General features: G+C 41.4%; 1 protein-coding gene across 3 annotated transcripts in view; it reads left to right on the forward strand.

Annotated features, from left to right (window-relative positions):
* Window positions 1-21,414, forward strand: part of IDUA (alpha-L-iduronidase) — a 204,780-nt gene extending 183,366 nt beyond the window's left edge. For all 3 annotated transcript variants that reach the window (XM_069743169.1, XM_069743173.1, XM_069743174.1), the window contains 5 exons: window positions 2,048-2,169; window positions 3,807-3,932; window positions 14,015-14,091; window positions 14,202-14,302; window positions 20,529-21,414. In XM_069743169.1, coding sequence (XP_069599270.1) covers window positions 2,048-2,169; window positions 3,807-3,932; window positions 14,015-14,091; window positions 14,202-14,302; window positions 20,529-20,629 — 527 coding nt within the window. In that variant the 3' untranslated portion in view covers window positions 20,630-21,414. The remainder of the gene's footprint in view (window positions 1-2,047; window positions 2,170-3,806; window positions 3,933-14,014; window positions 14,092-14,201; window positions 14,303-20,528) is intronic.
* The last annotated feature ends 291 nt before the right edge of the window (window positions 21,415-21,705 follow it).

The following is a 21,705-nucleotide window of genomic DNA, read 5'->3' on the forward strand; positions in this document are numbered from 1 at the left end:
ACAAAGGAGGAGGTAGTGGTCCTGCTGCTGGGTTGTTGCACTCCTACGGCCTCCTCTTAGTCTCCTGGTGTGCTGGCCTATCTTCTGGTATCTGTGCCATGCTCTGGACACTGTGCTGTCAGATACAGTTACCCTTTTTGCCACAGCTTGCATTGAAGTGCCATCTTGGATGAGCTGCACTACCTGAGCAACTTTTGTGAGTTGTACAGTAGACCCCACCTCATGCTACTGTACCTCTAGGGGTGAGAGCAATGACATAATGCAAAAGAGATGAAAATAACAGCCAAAAAGGATGAATTCAGACAAATGGTCTGTGGTCACCCCCTGCAGAACCACTTCTTTATAGGGATTGCCCTGCTAATTGCCTCATTTCTACCTGTTGTCTGTTCCATTTGCACAACAGCTGGAGAAATTGATTCACAATCAGTGTTGCTTCATAACTGGACAAGTTGATTTCACTGGTGTGTGATTGACTTGGAGTTACATTGTGTTATTTAAGTGTTCCCTTTATTTTTTTTGAGCAGTGTACTTGCTCACTGCCAAAAAGTGGAGATTGGTGCCCTGAAGAATAAAATTGTCAAACATAGAAATTACTTAGCTCCTCAAATATTATTTGAGTGCTAAAGTAATTTCTACATTTGCTAATAAAATAAATGAATTTATATGATGATCCCTGTGCATTCTCTATGTTTATGGTACATTTTTCAAGTATTTATTAGATTGATCCCGATTTCTTTGGTAGTGCCCTAATCTACCGTATACATTTTCCTTTGCATCATGGGAAAGGGGTATCAGCAGAACAGAGGAATGTGGGAACTTCCTGGAGGCAACTTCAGCTCATGTTGGGTGATTTGCATATCATTTGCGTAATATAAATCTGCATTCAAAATTGATTTTTCTTATTTTTGGAATATGCTTTCTTAATGAAATTTATGTCAAATCATATATTCTATTACATCAGCTTTTAAAATGACAAAAAAAAGTTTTGTGATAGATCTTGTTTAATGGTTGCATCTACTGTATCCATCTTTGAATTCTTTATCAACCAATCTATTAAACCCCTTTCCAGCATTGGCCAATTATCATCTTTGCATTTGTTTCCCCAACTTTTTTATTTTTCCATTGACAAAGCCATAAGAAGACTTATTTTTTATGTTGAAGTTTTTAATGACATAACTCCTTTTTCGTAACAATGTTCTGCGAAATGTGAAAGAAGAGTCCAACTGCGGCGAGTAATTATTATTATTATTATTATTATTTATTTATATAGCACCATTGATTCCATGGTGCTGTACATGAGAAGGGGTTACATACAAGTTACAAATATCACATACAGTAAACAAACTAACAATGACGGACTGATACAGAGGGGCGAGGACCCTGCCCTTGCGGGCTTACATTCTACAGGATTATGGGGAAGGAGACAGTAGGTTGAGGGTTGCAGGAGCTCCGGTGTTGGTGAGGCGGTAGCTCCGTTCAGCTATTGCTTCTTGGGTATTGTTGTTACGGCATGTGTTGGGCAGTAAAAATGACCTGGCAGTACAATTCCCTAGGCGAGTATGATTACAGCGATGCCAATCTTCTAACTTTTGTTTATTATTGAGTGTTGGAAAAAAAGAGAAATTTGAAAAAAGAAAAAATTTTGATTTTTTCACCAAATTCTGAGACCCATAACTTTTTTATTTTTCCATCAATGGAGCTATGTGAAGGCTTTTTTTTTGCTTGGCGATCTATACTTTTATTTCAGTACCATTTGGGATGTATACATGTTTTTATTAATTTTTATATAATATTTTGTGGTCATGTTTCTAAGCCCACTCCAAACACCCGCACCTGAAATGTGCCGTACAGGTAGGATTACAAGTATGAAGGCAACTGGGTGTCACTACACCCCAATAAAATGGGGAAAGACCGCTTCCAATTTGATCACACATTGCCAAAAGAAATAAAAGAGAAATATGACAAAACAGAGTTGTAAGAAGATATGGTACAACATTGTTATTTAAATTATTTGGTTTCCTGGCTCTAAAACCTAACTCTATTTCAGATCTTGTATATGTAACATACTACATGGATAATACATTAACCAATCCATATTTGGAATGGCAAAAGGTCGGAAGTCCAGATTTCCCTTCTGTTGAAGACTTTAAACACATACGCGATAAAGAGGTAAAACCATACAGAACAGTATTTAATATGTAATAAGTTTATTTTCATGTATCAAAGTCTATTTTAAATGTTACCCTTGAATGGTGCTTAAAGGAAGTCCATCAAAACCTTTATCTTTTATCTGTTGCTGCAATTGTGAGTAAATATTGCTTTAAGGCATATGCAAATGAAACTTTAAGTGCTCAGGGCATGACAGAACACTTCCTGAGGCTCTGCTTTCCGAGGTTGTTTTCCCACACAGCACCAGCCTCTTCATCTTGATTAATAGTTTGCTGCCTGTTCAGCGTCAGTATTTAGGCAAGGAAATCAGACAGTAAGCTATCAATCCAGCTAAAGAGGCTGGTGCTCGGCGGGAAAAAAACCTCAGGAGGCAAAGGCTCCAGAAGTATTCTGTCACGCCCACAGCACTTAAAGTTTCATTTGCATATGTATTAAAACAATAATTACTCAGGGTTGCAGCAACAGATAAAATATATAAAGGTTTAAATTGATTTACATTTCAAATACCTGCACCACTATATATGCTAAGTGCTCTGTAACGCCTAGAACACTCAAATGGGTATTCCCATCTCCAAGATCCCATTCCAATGTGAAGTAGGTGTAATTATAATAATATTAGCAAAACTTCCAATTAGAAATGTGGTATATTTCTTCTGATAAGCAATGTCACTTACCCCACGTGCAGGACATTGCAGTAGCTTAGGTATCCATGGTTACAATAAATAAATTATCACTATATGAGTGGTCATAACCATGGATACCTAAGCTTACTACAATGCTCTACACATAGGGAAAGCGACATAGCTTATCAGAAGAACTATGCCACATTTCTAATTGGAAGTAGTTCCTTATTTTGTTATTATGGCACCTACTACATATGGGGATATGATCTTGGCGATGGGAATAACCTTTTAAGGCTTAATTTGCATATGATTGAAAACACTAATTCTTTTGGAATAAAGCAATGAAAGCAGGGGCAAAACTTACCATGGACGTAGGTAGCAGCAGGTTAGTGGTCTGGTAAACATCACATTATCCTTAGGGTATGTGCACACGTTCAGGAATTTTCCGCATTTTTTTGCGATAAAAATGCTATAAAAATGCATAAAAAACGCATACACATGCATCCTATCATTTTGAATGCATTCTGCATTTTTTGTGAACCTGATGTGTTTTTTTCTGCAAAAAAACGCATTCTGGAAAAAGAAGCATCATGTTCATTATTTTTGCGGATTTTTTGCGAATTTCCCATTATATTGGAGAGTCCGGAAAAAATGCATAAAATCCGCAAAAAAACCACACAAAAAACGTGCAAAATCCGCAAAAAAACCACTTTTGTACTTCTTGCACTATGCACCTTATTTAAAAATAGGATTTAAATGAATCAATGAACCTGTGAGACTGCTTCTATTGTGTGATTGCTTTGTGCATACCGAGACATAAAATAGTATATCTGGACCATTTACCCTTTAAGATAATCTAAGATGTTCGTTAAGGAGTTGTGACCTTTTATGTGAACGTTATATTGACACGAGTGTAATAGGTAAAATACTTTTTGGATAATGTAGGCTACTAAATGGCTTATGAAATATATTACATATTGAATCTATTGTTACATCTCTTGGTATCTTTTAAAGGATCCAATCATGGAAGGGCCTAGTATATTCCCTAAAGACGGTGATATGGGTCTAAAAATGCAACTTCCAGTTCCTTCTATGCTACTTGTTCACATATGTGAAAAGCCCAATTCTCCTCCTGGAAAGGTGAGCATGATGGGATTTATCTTTTGAATACGGGTTGATTTTTCAAAATAAAACATTTCTTTTTTTTTCTTTTTTTTTTTTTTTTTTAGAAAGTCTTTGCCATAAGGCTGTATTTACACTCTGGTTTTAGCTATGTGCCTTTTCTAATTCGCAATGAATCAAAAGCAGTGCATGTACTTGTCCCATTTGTTGGACTACATATAAAGGTCACACACCACATTGCTGTTATGTACTCTTATGTTTAAATATTAATATTTTCTCTCGCAAATATGGGATCTCCCTCCCTACATATTCCCCTTCAGGATAAGTCCATGTAGGATGCAGATTTTCTAGGGTAAACCTGCAGGAAAGGCCACAAGGTCAGTGTGAGGTGCATGGGAGGGGGTGACGGTATAATGAAGAGCGTAGGCAGGGCTTTTTCCAGGCACCACACGCCCCAGAGCCTGGAAGAAATCATTGGCATAATGAAATTAAAGTCTATTCCTCCACATCTGGACTGCAACTATGAGACATACAGGTAAGACTAGATTAACGTGTCTTTTACCTGTATGCCCATAGTAATAGCTGAAAAGTGTCCCAGAGGGTGACAGATTCCCTTGTCATCTTTATGCCAATAAAGATTGACTAGGTTTTTACGAACCTTCAGGTGTGATCATCATTATGTAGTTCTTTCTCTCTCCTGGTATATTGTATTCCTGGGGGGATTCATAAGTATGCAGTCACACAGAGTGACTGCAGACTTATCGATTTGGTAAGTTACAGGATATTACAGTGTCAGACACTCCTATCCTCACTAGTCTAGATGTAGTAACATCAGTTGCGATCTCGGTATCACAGCAGTATCACATTTTCTTTCCACTAAAGGAAGACATTTTAAATCACATAGGGTTTTTATTTTGTCACTTTTGCGGTTTGTGTTAACACACAATTATTTCATCTTTAGCTCTACTTTATATCACCAGAACAGGGGTATCGCTATGGGTTCCACATAGGTTTATCTGATACTCTTAAGTCTTAAGACTCTGACTCTGCACACCACCTTGTTTCTTGGGGGAGGCTTTGACTCATATGGATTGAAGAATTCGGGAGAGATGTGATGAGCGACAGTGAGTTTTGGTAATTTTTCCTAGTCCGTCCACTTACCTGAGGGGGAACCAATGTAGGTTGGAGCATTCAGATCTCGGGCCGTTCAAAAGAGACTTCAGCGCAATCTTGGATATTTCCTTAAGGACTGCTTGGTATGCCCTCAAGCAAACAATCCTAAGCATGGTTCTTTGTCTAGGATGTCACCCAGACTCCCAGGTACCTGTTATCAAGACTCCTTTTATCAGCATGTCTGAACACAGTGAATTAAATTTCTGCCTTCCTATCTGAGCTGTCATTATGGTGATGGACAACTCACTCATACAATCGGATGGTGGGGCTTGCTGAGCTGTCAGTGTTTTGAGTGACAGTTTAGCAATCCAATCAGGACCGAGGTATGCCGGGGCTTCATTCATGTGTCTCCTGTTCAAAGTAATTACATGGCTATTTAGCTAGCTCTCTACCTTGCTGCCAATTGTAGCTTTGCTCAAGAGGTGTGTGCATGCTCTGCGCTCCTAGTCTTGCATTCTGATCTTTGTTGCTCAATCTTGTATTCTGATCATTGGATTGTCTTTGACCTTGCGTTTGCCTAGCCCTTTTGTTGCGATCCACTACCTTCTTGGAATTGTGACCCTGGAATGTGACCTGACTACACCTTTGTCTCATCCCTCTGTCTACGATGTATCCTCCTAGATTTTGACCTCAGACCTCTTGACTACTCAGCCATATGGATTGTCCATGAGTATTGACTAGGGTCACATTAAAATTGGCCCATATATTTGTCTTTTTTGCATGTGTGTATTCTGTTCACACGGTCTGTTACCAGGTGGCGAATCTTACGCAGATGATTCAGGATCTGGTCAAGTAATACCAGAGTCTTGAATCATCACAATATCTATTGCCAGGTCAGATGATTAGTTTGATGAAATCTTTCCATAGCTCTCTACTGCCAGCAGTGGCTGTGACATCAGAGTTCTTTGATGTGCATTTGGTTTCTCCCAAACCAGTAATAGCCCTTCCTGACACATTTTCAGATGAGAAAGACCCGTTTAAGGTGTTCAGGGAGAGCTGTAGGCTATTTTTTACCCTGGACCCTAATCAGGGAATGAATCCCAGCATGTGGGAACTATCATGTCCTTACTGCTAGAGGGTCCTCAGACTTGTCAGTTTTCTTTGTCCCCCTTAGCCCCACAATGGTCATTTGTTGATGCTCTTTTTGACAACTTAGGGTTAATCTTCGACAATCCTGACAGAATCCATGTTGCGTAGTCAAAGATCATATAGGGGGACCACACCACTACTGTAGGTAGGTAGTATCAAGTGCCAGAAATGGCCCACTGAAGTTCTGTGGAATGATGCAGATCTCAGGTGTCATTTTCGCATATGCCTTTCGTCTCTATTTAAGGATGCTGTGGCTCTGCATACTCCACCCTGTTTCTTTGGGAGGTCATGGCTTAGGCTATGTAGTTGGATCACAGGGTTTGGGAGAGGCGTGATGAGCGTCAGGAGGTTCTGTCCACATACCTGAGGCGTAACCTATGGAAGTTGGAGCTGGCAGCTCTTAGACCATTGAGAGGAGACGTCAGTGCAATCTTGGACTGTGACTCTACTGTGGTCACGCTGGGCATTTTCTCAAGGACTGCTTGATACGCCATTAAGCAAGCAAGCCAACCGTTGGGAAATGTCTAAGTCTGGGTGATTGTCTAATAGGTCACCCAGACTTCCAGGTACCTTTTCACTGCTCAGATAAAGCACTGCTAAATGTGTAACTACTTTTCCAAAACCAGTTATCAACAGTAGCTTTCAATGATTGTGGGTCTGCTACCAACTTCATCACTTCATCAATTCAGGACTGATCCTGAGATTAGGATTAGAGACCATTATGTTGGAAAGACGAATTCCAATTTTTGCCATTGAGAACATACTATTTCTCCAGAATCTTGTCCAGCTGGTAGCGGTGGAGTTCACACTTAGAGGGGGAACACTTCACTCTAAGTCCATCTCCTGCTATGTATTCACAATTCTGTTATTGATTAATGTTGAAAACATATTGTTAAGTGGACCCAAAATTGTAATACGAAATGTCTTAGTTCTGTACAAATTTACTCCGCTAGTCTGGAGGGTCTGCCGGGTACCTAAAAGACTTTGGAGATGTGTTCTCTAAAAAAGAGGCAGAGGTTTTACATCCTCATCGTCCTTATGATTATGCCATTGATCTTGTCCCGAATGCCAAGTTACATAAAGCTCGCCTGTATAATTTGTCGAGACGTAAACATACTGCCATGAAAGATTATGAAAGTGAAACTTGAATAACCTTAATATTTAATCAGCAGGGGAGCCTCCTCAGAGAGAATAGGGACTCTCCAGGTTTGGATTTTGCATATTTAGTGCTGGGTGTCTGTAAAGGACTAATAGTTTAAATGTTTTTAGGGGTGTATGTCATGTCTCGCTTCAATATGAGTTGAAGTATAAGACAGTCTCCTTATAAGTTGTCTCTTTTGTGAACGACGAAACTCGTAGAGACGATAGGCTAGTTTCACATTTGCGTTTGAATCTGCAGCGTTTAATCCGCATCCGCAAGTGCAGGAAAAAACGCATAGAAATATGTACAAACGCAGCGTTTTTTAGACGCATGCGGGAATGCATGCGGTTAATAAAGAGACGCATTTTCACACTTTTCCATGTGTTTTGTCATGCGTTTGGAAAATTTTACAGGAGAAAAATCTAGATAACCAGACAGCGCCAATGGGACTACAGAGGGCGTGTATTATGGGATATCTATATATAGACCCTAGGACTGCTGAAATCTTAGCAGTGTGCTACTGTATCCTGTGTCATGATGGATCTTCGCATGGAGAGCTTTTATTTCAACCTGGATTTAAGCATCAAGCTGTTTCTTGCCTGTGTGTTTGCTTGGGAGCAACACAGAAATCTCGAAAGATGGAGAAGGACAAGGCGTAGGTGTTTTTGGCGACACCCCATTATCGAACTACGTGAGAGCCGTGGAGCCTATCACACGCTATATGGCAAGCTTAATGCCAACCCGGACAAATTCCCAGAACATACCAGGATGTCGCAATACTCTTTTCGGGATTTGCTTGGTCGTGTCCAAGGAGCCATCCGGAGACCGGACACCCAGCTTCATAGAGCGTTTCCACCAGAGGAACGTCTGCTGGTTACCTTAAGGTACGTAGCAATTCGAAACAAATGCCAGTCCTAATTTTGGTTGGTGTGACATGTATTCTTTGTATTTTCGGATATGGGCCGCCGTGTGTATGTCAAAAATTTTAATTTTCCACAGCCACGACCTCTTCTCAACACTCAAGGTCCACCGATGCCATTTATTATGGTTGGGGATGAGGCCTTTCAGATGTGTGAAAACCTACTGAAGCCATATTCCAGTCGGGACTTGAACCACACTAAAAGGATCTTTAACTACAGACTGACCAGGGCCCAAAGAACAGTAGAGTGTACCTTTGGGATTCTAGTCTCAAAATGGCGCATTCTTGCAACAGCCATTAATCTAAAAATGGAGACAGTCGATGAGGTGGTCAAAGTCTGTGTGGTTCTCCACAATTACATAATGGCTAAGGAGCAACCAAACATTGAGCTGAATGAACCAGTTGCAAACCCATTGCCAGATTACCAGCATCACCCGTTGTGGTCAGCTGCTGAAGTTGGCCACATGCGTGACCAATTTACTGGCTTTTTTTATTCTGAAATTGGACGTGTGGCATGGCAGTACAATATTGTGTAAAATGTCCTGTTGGGTTTGGGTCTGTACCAATTATGTTTTAAATGTTACTAATATTTGTTGTTAATAAACTTTATTTTTTTTGTATCTTGACAGTGTCTCCTATGTATTTCCTCTATAAACGACTTTGGTTGTTAGTGGTAAGGTTGTTGATGTCATTGCGTCCTGATTCTGTTCTGCAGTATCTATTGGACGCAGACTGAAGAGACGATGGCTGTTTAATGCAAAACAGATCTATACTCATCAAGTCAGGTGTCAGAAATAATGAATTCATGATGCACATATAACAGCCTTATGAATTCACTATTACTGACACATGTCCAGGTGAGCATAGATATGCCTTGTATGACCGCCATCGTCCCTTCACTTTGTGTGAAATAGATTATGTACACATAAGAGAAAATGGAGGTTATAGAAGGCAGTTCTCTACTCACCAGGTCAGGTGTCCTAACTAATGAGTTTTAACAATGATAAATGTAAGGTTATACACATGGGAAGAAGGAATCAATATCACCATTACACACTGAACGGGAAACCACTGGGTAAATTTGACAGGGAGAAGGACTTGGGGATCCTAGTTAATGACACACTTACCTGGAGCAGCCAGTGCCAGGCAGCAGCTGCCAAGGCAAACAGGATCATGGGGTGCATTAAGAGAGGTCTGGATACACATGATGAGAGCATTATACTGCCTCTGTACAAATCCCTAGTTAGACCGCACATGGAGTACTGTGTCCAGTTTTGGGCACCGGTGCTCAGAAAGGATATAATGGAACTAGAGAGAGTACAAAGGAGGGCAACAAAATTAATAAAGGGGATGGGAGAACTACAATACCCAGATAGATTAGCGAAATTAGGATTATTTAGTCTAGAAAAAAGACGACTGAGGGGCGATCTAATAACCATGTATAAGTATATAAGGGGACAATATAAATATCTCGCTGAGGATCTGTTTATACCAAGGAAGGTGACGGGCACAAGGGGGCATTCTTTGCGTCTGGAGGAGAGAAGGGTTTTCCACCAACATAGAAGAGGTTCTTTACTGTTAGGGCAGTGAGAATCTGGAATTGCTTGCCTGAGGAGGTGGTGATGGCGAACTCAGTCGAGGGGTTCAAGAGAGGCCTGGATGTCTTCCTGGAACAGAACAATATTGTATCATACAATTATTAGGTTCTGTAGAAGGACATAGATCTGGGGATTTATTATGATGGAATATAGGTTGAACTGGATGGACAAATGTCTTTTTTCAGCCTTACTAACTATGTTACTATGTTACTATGTTACCTGTTGAGTATAGTTCTGCATTGTATTGCCGCCATTTTCTCTTGAGTCTGCAACACTTGTCACAGACTAAGCAGAAGGAAGAGATTATGGATAAAATACAAGTATACATTTTTTGGCCCACCTCATATCTCTATACTAAAGACACACAAAACTGCAGTGTTGTACTAGCTAACTACTGGAGCTGTAATGTGGGCAAAAAATAGTGTGCGGCGCAGTGTTTTATTTGGCGCACGGTGTGTGTTGCCGGCGGCGAAATACACAATTAACCAAACATTTTTTGGGGCAAAAATCATTATTATTTTTATAACAAAAAAAAAAATTAACTGCGCCTGCTTGGGGTAGAGTGCTGGAAAAAGGGGGTATGTAGCTGTGAAACTTGACTCACTGTGGATAACACAGGGGTGGCAGGAGAAGGGGTAATTAAATTACTGAGGTCTGGCAGATCGGGGATGGGGCTCGACGCATGAGAGGGCTGAGACACACTGGAAGGGTGAGACAAACCTGACATTACAGACACTTTGGGAGGTGAGGGAGGAGGAATAGAAATAGTCCGCTGTTTTTTTTCCCTTTTTGGGATCGGCGCTGCGGTCTGGGGAGCCTTGGCGGGCTCATTTCTTGTGGCCTGGTCATAGTGGCCAAACTGTCACTGTCTTTGTCCTGCTGCTGCTGCTGCATGGTTGCGGTAGGAGTTTGGAAGGCCATGGCAGGGTCCTGCTGCATCGTGGTGGCGGAGTGGAAGGCCATGCCAGGGTCCTACTGCATCATGGTGGCGGAGCGGAAGGCCATGCCAGGGTCCTCCTGCATCATGGTGGTGGAGCGGAAGGGAATGCCAGGGTCCTGCTGCATCGTGGTGGTGGAGTGGAAGGGAATTCCACGGTCCTGCTGTATCATGGTGGCGGAGCGGAAGGCCATGCCAGGTCCTGTTGCTGCATGGTGGTGTCAGTGGAGAAGGTCCAAGCAGGAGCAGCAGTTGTCATGGTGGTGGCGGTGGGCTGTCCTACAGCACTCGGCATGGTGTTGGTGCTGTAGTGGTGTTCGGCAGTGCTTGGAATGGAGGTGGCTGTGCAGTGGTATGCAGCAGAGGTCGACATTGAGGTCAAGCGTGACAGTGTAGGCACGGGTGGATATGCCGCCACTGTCTGCTGAAAATACCGACTCCGCTGCATAGCCTGCACGTAAGCAGCATTGCAGGCCTGCATGACACTAAGCTGGAGATCAGGAGTAAGGTGTTCCGACATCCCCTGTTCAATTTGATTAAAAAAATGATGTGCTGGCCTCTGGAGGTCGGCTTTTACTTGGTCAAGACTCCTGGATACGTGTATTGATATGGCTAATGGCAGTATCCAGGCGTTCACCCAAAGCCTTGAGTCCATCGTGAAAACCGAGCAAGTGCAAAAACTCGGGCATGAGTGACCTGTCCGAGGCCCTCTGCCGCTGCCGGGAGGAGCCCCAAAAAAAGGGACAGAGGACAGGGAAAGGGGAACACCTGATGGACCAGCTTCCTGGTCTCCAGTTAGTGTGGCAGGCCCACTTGCTGCAGCGCTGCTGGATGGCAGGGACGGGTCCGTGGCTGTCTGATGAAGGACCGCTCCAGAGCCTGGGTCAACAGTGCTGCTCCATGAGCTGTGAAAAAATTAAAAAAAATTAATACCAAACGTTTACTAAACGCCAACTCCTGTGGAATAGAAACATACAGATTATGGCAATACAACACAACCTAATACACCGAAAAAATACTTACGTTCTCTGGGCAAGGACCGGTCTTAAAAATGTCAGAATGCGGTGGTATTTATATTTTCGGATCCTTGCTCCAGAACCACTAGGAACATGGCTCTCTTGACGCAGGTCCTTGTTGAAGCGGTCCTTCATCGAAAGCCAACGTGTTTTGACTTTGAGCACTGTTGAAAAAATAAAAAATAATGGTTAGACAATGGACTTTTGGCTGTGCTCACACAACTGTGTGTGATGAGAGAAACTACTGAGAGTCTCTGCTGCATCACACTGCATTGCAATACTTACAAAATGCATTTCGGACCCGAGTCGGGGCGTTGTCCCAGCCATCCCACATCGCTTTGGCCACCTCATTCCATAGCCGCCGGATTGTCACGTTGTCCGAGTGCTGCAGAACCCGGGTGTCCCACAACGGGACTCGCTCATGGACCTGGGAGATGAGGATATCATTGTCAATGAGGTTCTCATCCCATTCTGGAACCTAAAAAATAAATTAAGACATTAAGGTTGGAGACATTAACATGAGGAAAAGAAAGAAAACAGAGGTAGAGAAATGGCATGAATAATAAAAGTCAAGATAAAAAAGGATTCCTTAAGAAAAATGTAAAGAAAGAGGAAAGTAAAGAAAGGAAGATTCAAGAATACTAAAGTGAGGATACAATAAACAGTCAGCCAGGTATACTTACACGCTGCCGTCTTGCCACCCGACTATGAACCCGCTGCTCCTGCTCAGCCTCTGCAGTGGAAGAAGTGCTCTAAAAAAGGGAAAAAAATTGTCATATGTGTAGATGTGGCAGTAAATACTTACTAATCTGAGGAGGTGAGTACTCACTTCACTGACATGTTCGGCTTGTGAAGGCCCAGGACGTTGCTCCTCATCAGAAGAAGATGACATTCTGATGCACGCAGAAAGAAAGAAATGGCAGAAATAAGGACATGTAGATACAGAAAATAGAAAATAAAGGCATTGGCTAGGATATACTCACATTGATCAGTCTTTTTTCCTCCAAGGTGCTTTCGTCTTTCTGGTCTGGTTCTCTGTCTGCTGAGTAGTGACCTGCAAATGTCCACTCCCTCCCTTTATCACTTTGTATGTTGGGGGTGGCTAATCAGTGTCTAGACATGTTTTCCTGTGGTGCAACGCATGCGTTCGCAAACGCATGTGCTTGCGGCCGCATGCGTTCACATAGACAGCAATGCGTTTGTTTTTTTGCCGCATTCCATCCGCTAACAACCGCATACGTTTCTAGGCGGCAAATTGACGCCTCTAAAATTACTACATGTAGCGTTTACCACGCCAAACCGCAGACGACAAAACGACGCATGCGTCGTCAAATGCGGCAAAACGCAACCGATCGCAGACACATGCGTCTCTAATGTTAAATATAGGAATACACAACACATGCAGATAATTGCGGAAGAAACGCTGCGGACACAACCACAAGTTTGAAACCGGCCTTAGTTTTTGTGGGTTACTGTGGATTGCCACGTCACCATATCCTTATTGTTGAGACTTTGGGTTTTTTGTTTGTTTTGTTATTCCTAGTCAGTCTCTGGTCACAGAGGGTGAATTGTATTTTTGTAATTTAATAAAGATTGTGTTTTTATCTCTAATCGGTGATATTAGTAATTATAATAGGGGGCCTCTAGTTAGGGGGCCTCGATTTGCCAACTTGTGATTATACCTGCCTTTGATGTGAGCTCGCACTCTGAGCCCACATCTTTCCCGCACATGATGACTGATTTAATTTAAAATACGGAAGTAATGACGTGTTTCTATTATGCTATTCCTCTAATTGTTCCACTTCTAATTTTGGCTTAAAAATACTGATGTAAAATACTGACCAAATACTGAATGCGTGAATGTGATCTTAAACTGTGTTATGCTGCAAATTTCACTGAAGTAAATCCACAGGTGAAAATTGAAGCAGTTCTTTCACAGGACTTATCCTTTTACTATACTATGTCAGGCCTCATTCACATATCAGAATTTGGTCAGTACTTTGCCTCAGTGTTTGTATACCAAAACCAGGACTGGAACTTACAGAGAAAACCTATAATTGAAAGATTGACACCTGTTCTGTGTTTTGGAGACGCTACTGGTTATGGAATACAAATACTGATGAAATACTGATCAAAAATACTAATGTGTAAATAAAGCCGTAGAAACGGGTAACTGGTTGCAGAAAAAGGCATGAAAGTATATCCAATATTGTTTTTTTCTTCTAAGGTCACAAGTCTTCATATTATTCCTCTTATTAGAGGACAAGTGGCAGTGGTGTGGAGTGACACATATGTGGTATCACGGTAAGTGCCCATTTCTGAATTATTTCTGTGATATTTATTATTCATGTTCAATTAAAAAAATTAATGAATTACAATTGTGTACATTTACTATAGTTCTGGTTCTTTTACAGGTGTTTGAAGACATATGAAGTGGAGTATTCTATTGATGGCTTAAGCTTTAGCAGGATAAATACAAGGAATATTTTTTTTACTTTATTCACTTATAGTCCTGGTATGTCTTTTTAAACTGTTTCATATAATGTTATCAACAATCTTTATGCTTAGATATAAATCTACAAGTGCATTTATGCTGTATGCTTATCCTTGAAACCCTCGTTATCTGATAATTGGTTAATCTAAACAGGTTACCAGTCACTAATGAACAAGCAAAACGTTTGTTCGTCAGGTGAAACTCTTTTTAAGCTTGTATAAACATTATCATTTTCGGCAGCACATCATCCTACTGTGTAAACTGGATATGTGCTGCTGAGAACCAGTGGTATAACTAGAATATGATACTCCCAGGTGCAAAATTTGGACCTGGCCCCAATGCCCCAGCATGTACTTCATCCTGGCTAGATAATAAAGCTCAGAAACTTCTACAGTATTGGTATATTGAAGTAAAGTTAGAGGATAAAAGTTAACTGTATAAAAGTATCTATTATAAAATTTCAATAAAATATATATATAAAGCAGCACATAGTGGTGCTGGGTAGGTTCAAACCATATACGCAGCTTTATATGCAGTAGTATAGAAGGCTGCTTTAAATTCGTAGAGGGGTAGGAACAAAGTCAAGAATGCACACTCGAATATTGGCCAAATACTATCCCAAACAAGATTAGATGGCCCATAACATGGTCCTACTAATATCAAAAATAGTGTTATATTGATACATGAACATATCACATGAGTGAAAGTGTGCAATACTCATTTGTTAGGTTTCAGTGTGATAATATTAAAACCCATTAGAGTACAAATCAAAGAACATACTCAATCATTATGCCAAAAAAACCTGTATGATCTGATTACTATCAAAGGAAATCATATATACAAGATAATTGAATGCAGTTCCGTCTGTGCGCTGTGCTGGGCCTTATGGTGCTACAAAAGCCTGTGATATCACAAATCCTGCTGCTGCCTGTTCTCCTGCTTTTGCTGAAGAAAGAAGTAAGAAGAGATCCTGATTCCTTATCCTTGCCTGATCTCTCCTCATCCACCCCAAACCCCATCACCCCCTATTTCGCTCCATTGCCCCTCTCCAACCTTTCCTCTGCCGCCAAGCGCTGATCAGTACTTGATCGCTCGATTTTTGGCAGTTTTCTCTTTTTCATGCATTGTGCAGCGGCCGAGCGCTGATCAGCGATGCAAATCACTGATCAACATCCGTGCTCACTGTTTTCTAGGACTTTTTTTTCCCTGTGAATTTTTCTCCCCCTTTCCATTTGCATCACCTCCTTGCGTGCATGTAGCAGCCACCGAGCGTTTATCAGTGACACAAATCACTGGTCCGCACTCATGCTCCCTGTTTTCCACAGCTTTTTCTTTTCACTAATTATTTTTTCTCCACCCTTTGCACCACTCTGTGCATGCGTCCTACGGCCGCTGAGCCACTGATCAGACATACAACACTGATTAGCACCAGCGCTCATTTTTGACAAGGACTTTTTTCTGTCTATTTTTTTATCCCCTTTTTGCACCACATCCATGTGCCTGTCCTACAGCCATTGAGCGCTGATCACTGATGCACATCACTAACCGCCTCCAGTTGCTTTTTTCTTTTTTTTATTTAGAAAAAAGATAAAAGTTTACACCAAGCATTCTCATACACACAAATAAAATTTGATATTCACACAAACATCACATACGTAAAAAAGTCCTGCTCGTCCCAAACCTGGTATTCAGTGGAGGAGGCATACGCTTTTGCAGCGCCCCAGAGTCCTGGTCGTTGCAGTAATGTTATTCTTCCACCAGGGGGAGTGATGTTACGTCTGAAGGCAATGAAGGAGATCTTCTGTCCAGGTATCACAACCGCACAACACACTTCACACTCCAGGCCGCCAGGGGGAGCCATGTATCTATCTATTAGGGAACTCCCTACAATTAGGTAAAACTGGGAGTCCGGACAGAAAGTTAGTCAGAGTGAGAACGAGGAGAGGAGAGCATACGGAGGTCTGTGGGAGAACGAGGGTTCACGGAGCTGCGCCTGCCCCACGTACGGCAGCATCCAAAGAAAGAGACATTGAAAGGAATTGTGTTGCATTGAGTGAGAAACAAAGTCATAGCAAAAGGAGAGGAACATCAGGGGGAGACCAGCTAGAAGCAGGCTGCCTCCTTCTGAAGCGCAGTAACCGGTAGCCAGAACACTGAGGGAGTAAGGATCTCTATGCTTTACTTCAGAGACTGGCAGGACAGTTGATGCCACGTTGGCTGCCCGACCATATACCCAGGAGGCATGGTGGCAACTTGTGGGGGCCGGGGCATCTCTAGGGTCCCTATAAAAAGCCTCAGGCCACCAGTCATACGGGTTTGTCCTATCCATCAGGGAGACAGAGAGGAAGAGACTTAACACCTACAATAGTTGTGAGGACCTTACCGAGTTGCTCAGCAGGGAGGGACTACAACACTCAGGCGCTAGAGGAAAGCTATTGAATTCCACCTGGATAAGGGGGACTCTGGATTTGCCTTCAGACCGGCCGGAATCTGCCTACCCTGTGGTCCTTACCCTGGACTGTGGATGCTGAAGCCTTCAGTAAAGGTAAAGAGACTGCAACCTTGTGTCCTCGTTATTCACTGCGCCTTACATCATCCACCATCTACACTCTGGGAAGCCCTGGGGATACACTTCACCTGTGGGAAGGTATACCATCTAGCTGCCATAACATCAACCCAGCGGACGCCTAAGCAGCGTCGGTCACCCTGACCGAATACCACAGGTGGCGTCACGAATATTATCCCTTTAAAGACCTTTCCCCCATACTACAATGGACGTCCCCCTAGGGCCACGGACCGGGTCAGCCACCGTGACATCCCCGACGAGAACCGAAGGGCCCAGCTCCGAGTACCCCTTTGCCCTACACACGAAGGGGGGGGGACGATCCACTTTCATTGCCGTCGACACTGACTTTGAGGGAGAGGATCCCACCTTCCTTTATTTTTCCTCCTCATCCTCTTCATCCATTGATACCGAATCACCACAAAGACGCCCCAGAACAGAAACTGCACCAGCGCCCACCATTTCTAACTCTGTATGGACCTCACCCCCCGAACACTATGAGCCACTGATTCATGATTTTGTGGCCAAATCAGGAATCAAATTTGACACCACTGGCCTCACAGAAATAGACTTTTTGTAATCAAATTTGTACACCCAGCAATTTTTGACACAAAACAACCCGGCATCATTTTCTAACTGGACTCCTGTAGATGCAGTAGAAATTATGATGTTTTGGGGCCTGGTCCTTCACATGGGACTACTGAAGAAGCCATAACTTCGGCAATATTGAAGTGTTGATGTTTTGTATAATACTCCACTGTTCCGAATGGCCATGACCATAAACGTTTTGAGATAATTTTTGAGGGAAAAATGTGATTTATTATTTTCATGGCTCTACGCTATAAACTTCTGTGAAGCACTTGGTGGTGCTCACTACACATCTAGATAAGTTCCTTCAGTGGTTTAGTTTCCAAAATGGGGTAACTTGTTGGGGGTTTCCACCTGTGTTTAAATATTTTTGTAATCCAATTTGTGTGTGATGCATCAGCACTAAATAGTCTAAGTTGGTGAAGTGAGAAAAGTATAGGCATAAATAACATAAATGGGATCAAATACCTAAAACTTGGCATGTGCATTTGCTATGAAGGCCCTACAAATTTCTGGTGCAAGCAATTTCCTTTATAAGTCACATGCTTAGTGAAAGGACGTCCACCTATGTGCAATCTAATGGTCTGCCAGTATATACACACCTCTTGTGAAAGGCCACAACAACATCATTAAGCAAGAGGCAACACTCAACAAACCACACAATGAAGACCTAACAAGTCAGGTACAAATTTGTTGAGAAGTACAAGCCAGGATTGGGTTCTAAAAAATATATCCCAATCTCTGATGATCCACTGCAGCACCATCAATTCCATAATTATCAAATGGAAAGAACATGTCATCACAACAAACCTGCCAAGAGAGGATCGCCCACCAAAACCTTCAGCTCAGGCAAGGACATTATTCAGAGAGGCAGCACATAAGACCAAAGGTATCTCTGAAATAGCTGCAGACTAGAGTATCTGCCCATATGACCACAATAAGCTGTACCTTCCATAGAGGTAGCCTTTATGGAAGAGTGGGCAGAAAAAAAAGCCTTTACTCACACACAAAAATTGGAAGGCTTATTTTGAGTTTGCCAAAAGACATGTGGGAGACTCCCCAAATGTATGGCCTATAGTGCTGACGTCAGATGAGACCAAAATTGAACTTTTTAGCCACCAAGGTAAATGCTATGTCTGACGCCAAACTAACACAGCTCATCACTCCAAGAACACCATACCCACAATGACACATAGTGGCAGCATTATGCTGTAAGGATGTTTTTCTGCAGCAGGAAAAGGGAAAATGGTCTGAGTAGAGGGGTAGATGGATGGTGTGAAATACAGGGATATTCTTGAGCAAAACCTGCTTCAGTCTGTCAGTGATTTGAGGCTTGGATGGATGTTCACCTTCAAAGAAGGCAATGACCCAAAGCATACTGCTAAAGCAACACTTGAGTGGTTTAAAGGGAAACGTGTAAATGGTATGGAGTGGCCTAGTCAAAGCCCAGACCTTAATCCAATTGAGAATCTGTGGTCAGAGTTGAAGATTGCTGTTCACCAGAGGAAACCATCTAATGTGAAGGAGCTGGAGCAGTTTTGCTATAAAGAATGGGCAAAAATCCCAGTGTCAAGATGTATAAAGCTCATAGAGACTCATGCAAATATGACCTTCAGCTGTAATTGCCACAAAAGGAGGCTGTACAAAGTACTGATTTTAGGGGGTGAATAGTTATGCACACTGAAGTTTTCAGTTACTTTGTCCTATTTGTTGTTTTCTTCACAATAAAAAAAAGAAAACAAATATTCAGCGTTGTAGGCATGTTCTTTACATGGACTGATGAAAACACTCAAAACAAGCTGTGAAATTCCAGGTTGTGAGGTAGCAAAACTGTATACAGTCATAACCAAAGTGTTGGCACCTTTGAAATTGTTTCAGGAAATGAAGTATTTCTCCCAGAAAATGATTGTAATTACACGTTTTCTTATACACATGTTCATTTCGTTTGTGTGTATCGGAATAACACAAAGAAACACAGAAAGAAAGGCAAATTGGTAAAACTCACACTAAACCCCAAAAACTGTTACGATAGCCTGGAAAGATTGTGATAATGCAGTAATACGGAGGCCCTTTCCGAATGTTTAGAAACATAAATTAAAAGCATACAACTAGTTTGTATGTTTTCCTGGTGTGTGCCTGAATTTCTTCTGGTACTATTGTTACTGCTCACAAAACAACAAAATACGGCTTTGTGATTTGCTTCCTGTGAAACTGACCCTTGGTTGTGCGTCTTTGATTGAATAATGACATTGTGAACCTCATTGGGAACAGCAACTGATGTGAATAATTACTGTACAGGATTGTGGAATATATTACTGCTGTATAAGCAACAGGCACTGAAAAGTTCATTGTATCTAATATGCAAAACTTATAGAAAAGTGTTACCAATGTCATCACATGTCACATACATCACTTGATCAGTTAGAAAAGACAATAATCAGGGTTGATAAAATGTTACAGAGTTGCTTACTTACATATGCACTATTGATTTATATAAAAAAATTAAAACAGTGGTTGCACTTTAACTTTGCTCCTTAATTTTTGCAGTAACATTTGAATGTGGAAAAACAAGAGTCTACAATCTATAATGTCTCACACCTTTGTGAAGGCTATGGGATGTGCGAAACAGCCTTAGGTTCTTGTTTGGACATGTTCTAACGGTACTGCAATAATAAAGGAACGAAGTTAAGCGTTGCTGAGTGCTCTGATAATCGTCTTTTCTTTTAAAATAAGTGATTGGTATTTCTGTAACCAGTTATCAGTGAGCCCCCGAATGCTGTGGATCAGTGTGTCCATAATGTATTTTTTGCTATATACATGTACAACTATTAGTTCCAATCAGGGCTGTGGAGTCGGTAAACCAAACCTCCGACTCCTCAATTTCCACGACTCCAACTCCACAGCCCTGGTTCCAATGTTTTTCTACATTTTCACCTAAATGTAGATGATCGTTATTAATGAATAGTACTGCCCCTTATCAGTGGCTGATTACAAAGGAAGATATACTCCATTCATCTGCATAGGAGAATATATAAATAGACCTTTAGAATAATGGCTTGTTCATATATCTAACAACTTTGTCTTTTCTCTTTTCAGAAAGTGGCAAAGTGTCTGGATCTTACAGAGTGCGTGCTATTAACTATTGGGATGTCCCAGGACCATATAGTGTTCCAGAAGAATATACAGAATTATTTTAGAAGGGTCGAGAGACTAAGCAACCTTGAATATTATAAAAGAAGTACAGCAAACTGTTGCCTTGAAATCTTAATTTACCATGCGGCAGCATTATACACAAGTTCTGACAGTCCCAGCTGTGATTTATACGAGCTCTAATCCATGCCATGTAATGCTCATGTGGATGTAATAACTTCAGAGTGAGCTGGCAGTCAGCATGATGGCTTGGCTATTATATATTTGACCTTCAAAAGTAATGTCAACATGCCTTTTCCTTGCATCACTGACAATGTATGTTTCTGATACACATATATATAATTAGTGTAAGAAAAATCTATAAGGCTACGTTAACATTTGCATTGTGGTTGCCTTGATAATTAGAAACCACATTGAATAAGATATGAGAGATACCTATGAATAGGGGCAAGTCGGGATCCACTCCATCTTCAAATGAATCCAATATACATATACGGGGATCCGTTACCAATTTCATTCCGTACACCCATTCCAAAATGGGCCTATCTGTCTACATTCCTACATCATATGCATTTACGATGCGATGCCTTAACTGTTCGTCCTCTTTTTTTCCTTCTACTCCCAACTTTGACAAATTTTATACTCTGTTATTCTAGAACTGCTCTAAAAATTGTCCTCTCTGGAATGTTGGGATTTGGGTTTAGGGTGGGCTAGGGAATTGAAGTTGTGATACTTTGTCTATGTTTTATACTATGGAATTATTATGTCATTCATGTTACTTGAAAGATGGAAAATCTGTAATTGGAGTTTTTCAATAAAAATTATTAGATTTAAAAAAAAAAAAAAGAAACCACGTTGCAATGCTGACCCAATGCACCTGCGACACATGATGTACTCACTCAACGTAGGTTACATTGAGGTGTCCGTCTTATTTTTAGGGAAATACCTCCGTATACTGAGAATTGGTGTAGAAATACATATATATATATATATATATATATATATATATATATATACAAGGAAGTGTAGATACGATGAGAAAAGTAAATATCTTTTTTAACCCAGTTTGACTTTAATCTAGCCTATTGGGCACCCATATAAGAAATACATGTGACATTGTGGG

Source organism: Ranitomeya imitator, chromosome 1, assembly GCF_032444005.1.
Source record: "Ranitomeya imitator isolate aRanImi1 chromosome 1, aRanImi1.pri, whole genome shotgun sequence".
Classification (NCBI taxonomy): domain Eukaryota; kingdom Metazoa; phylum Chordata; class Amphibia; order Anura; family Dendrobatidae; genus Ranitomeya; species Ranitomeya imitator.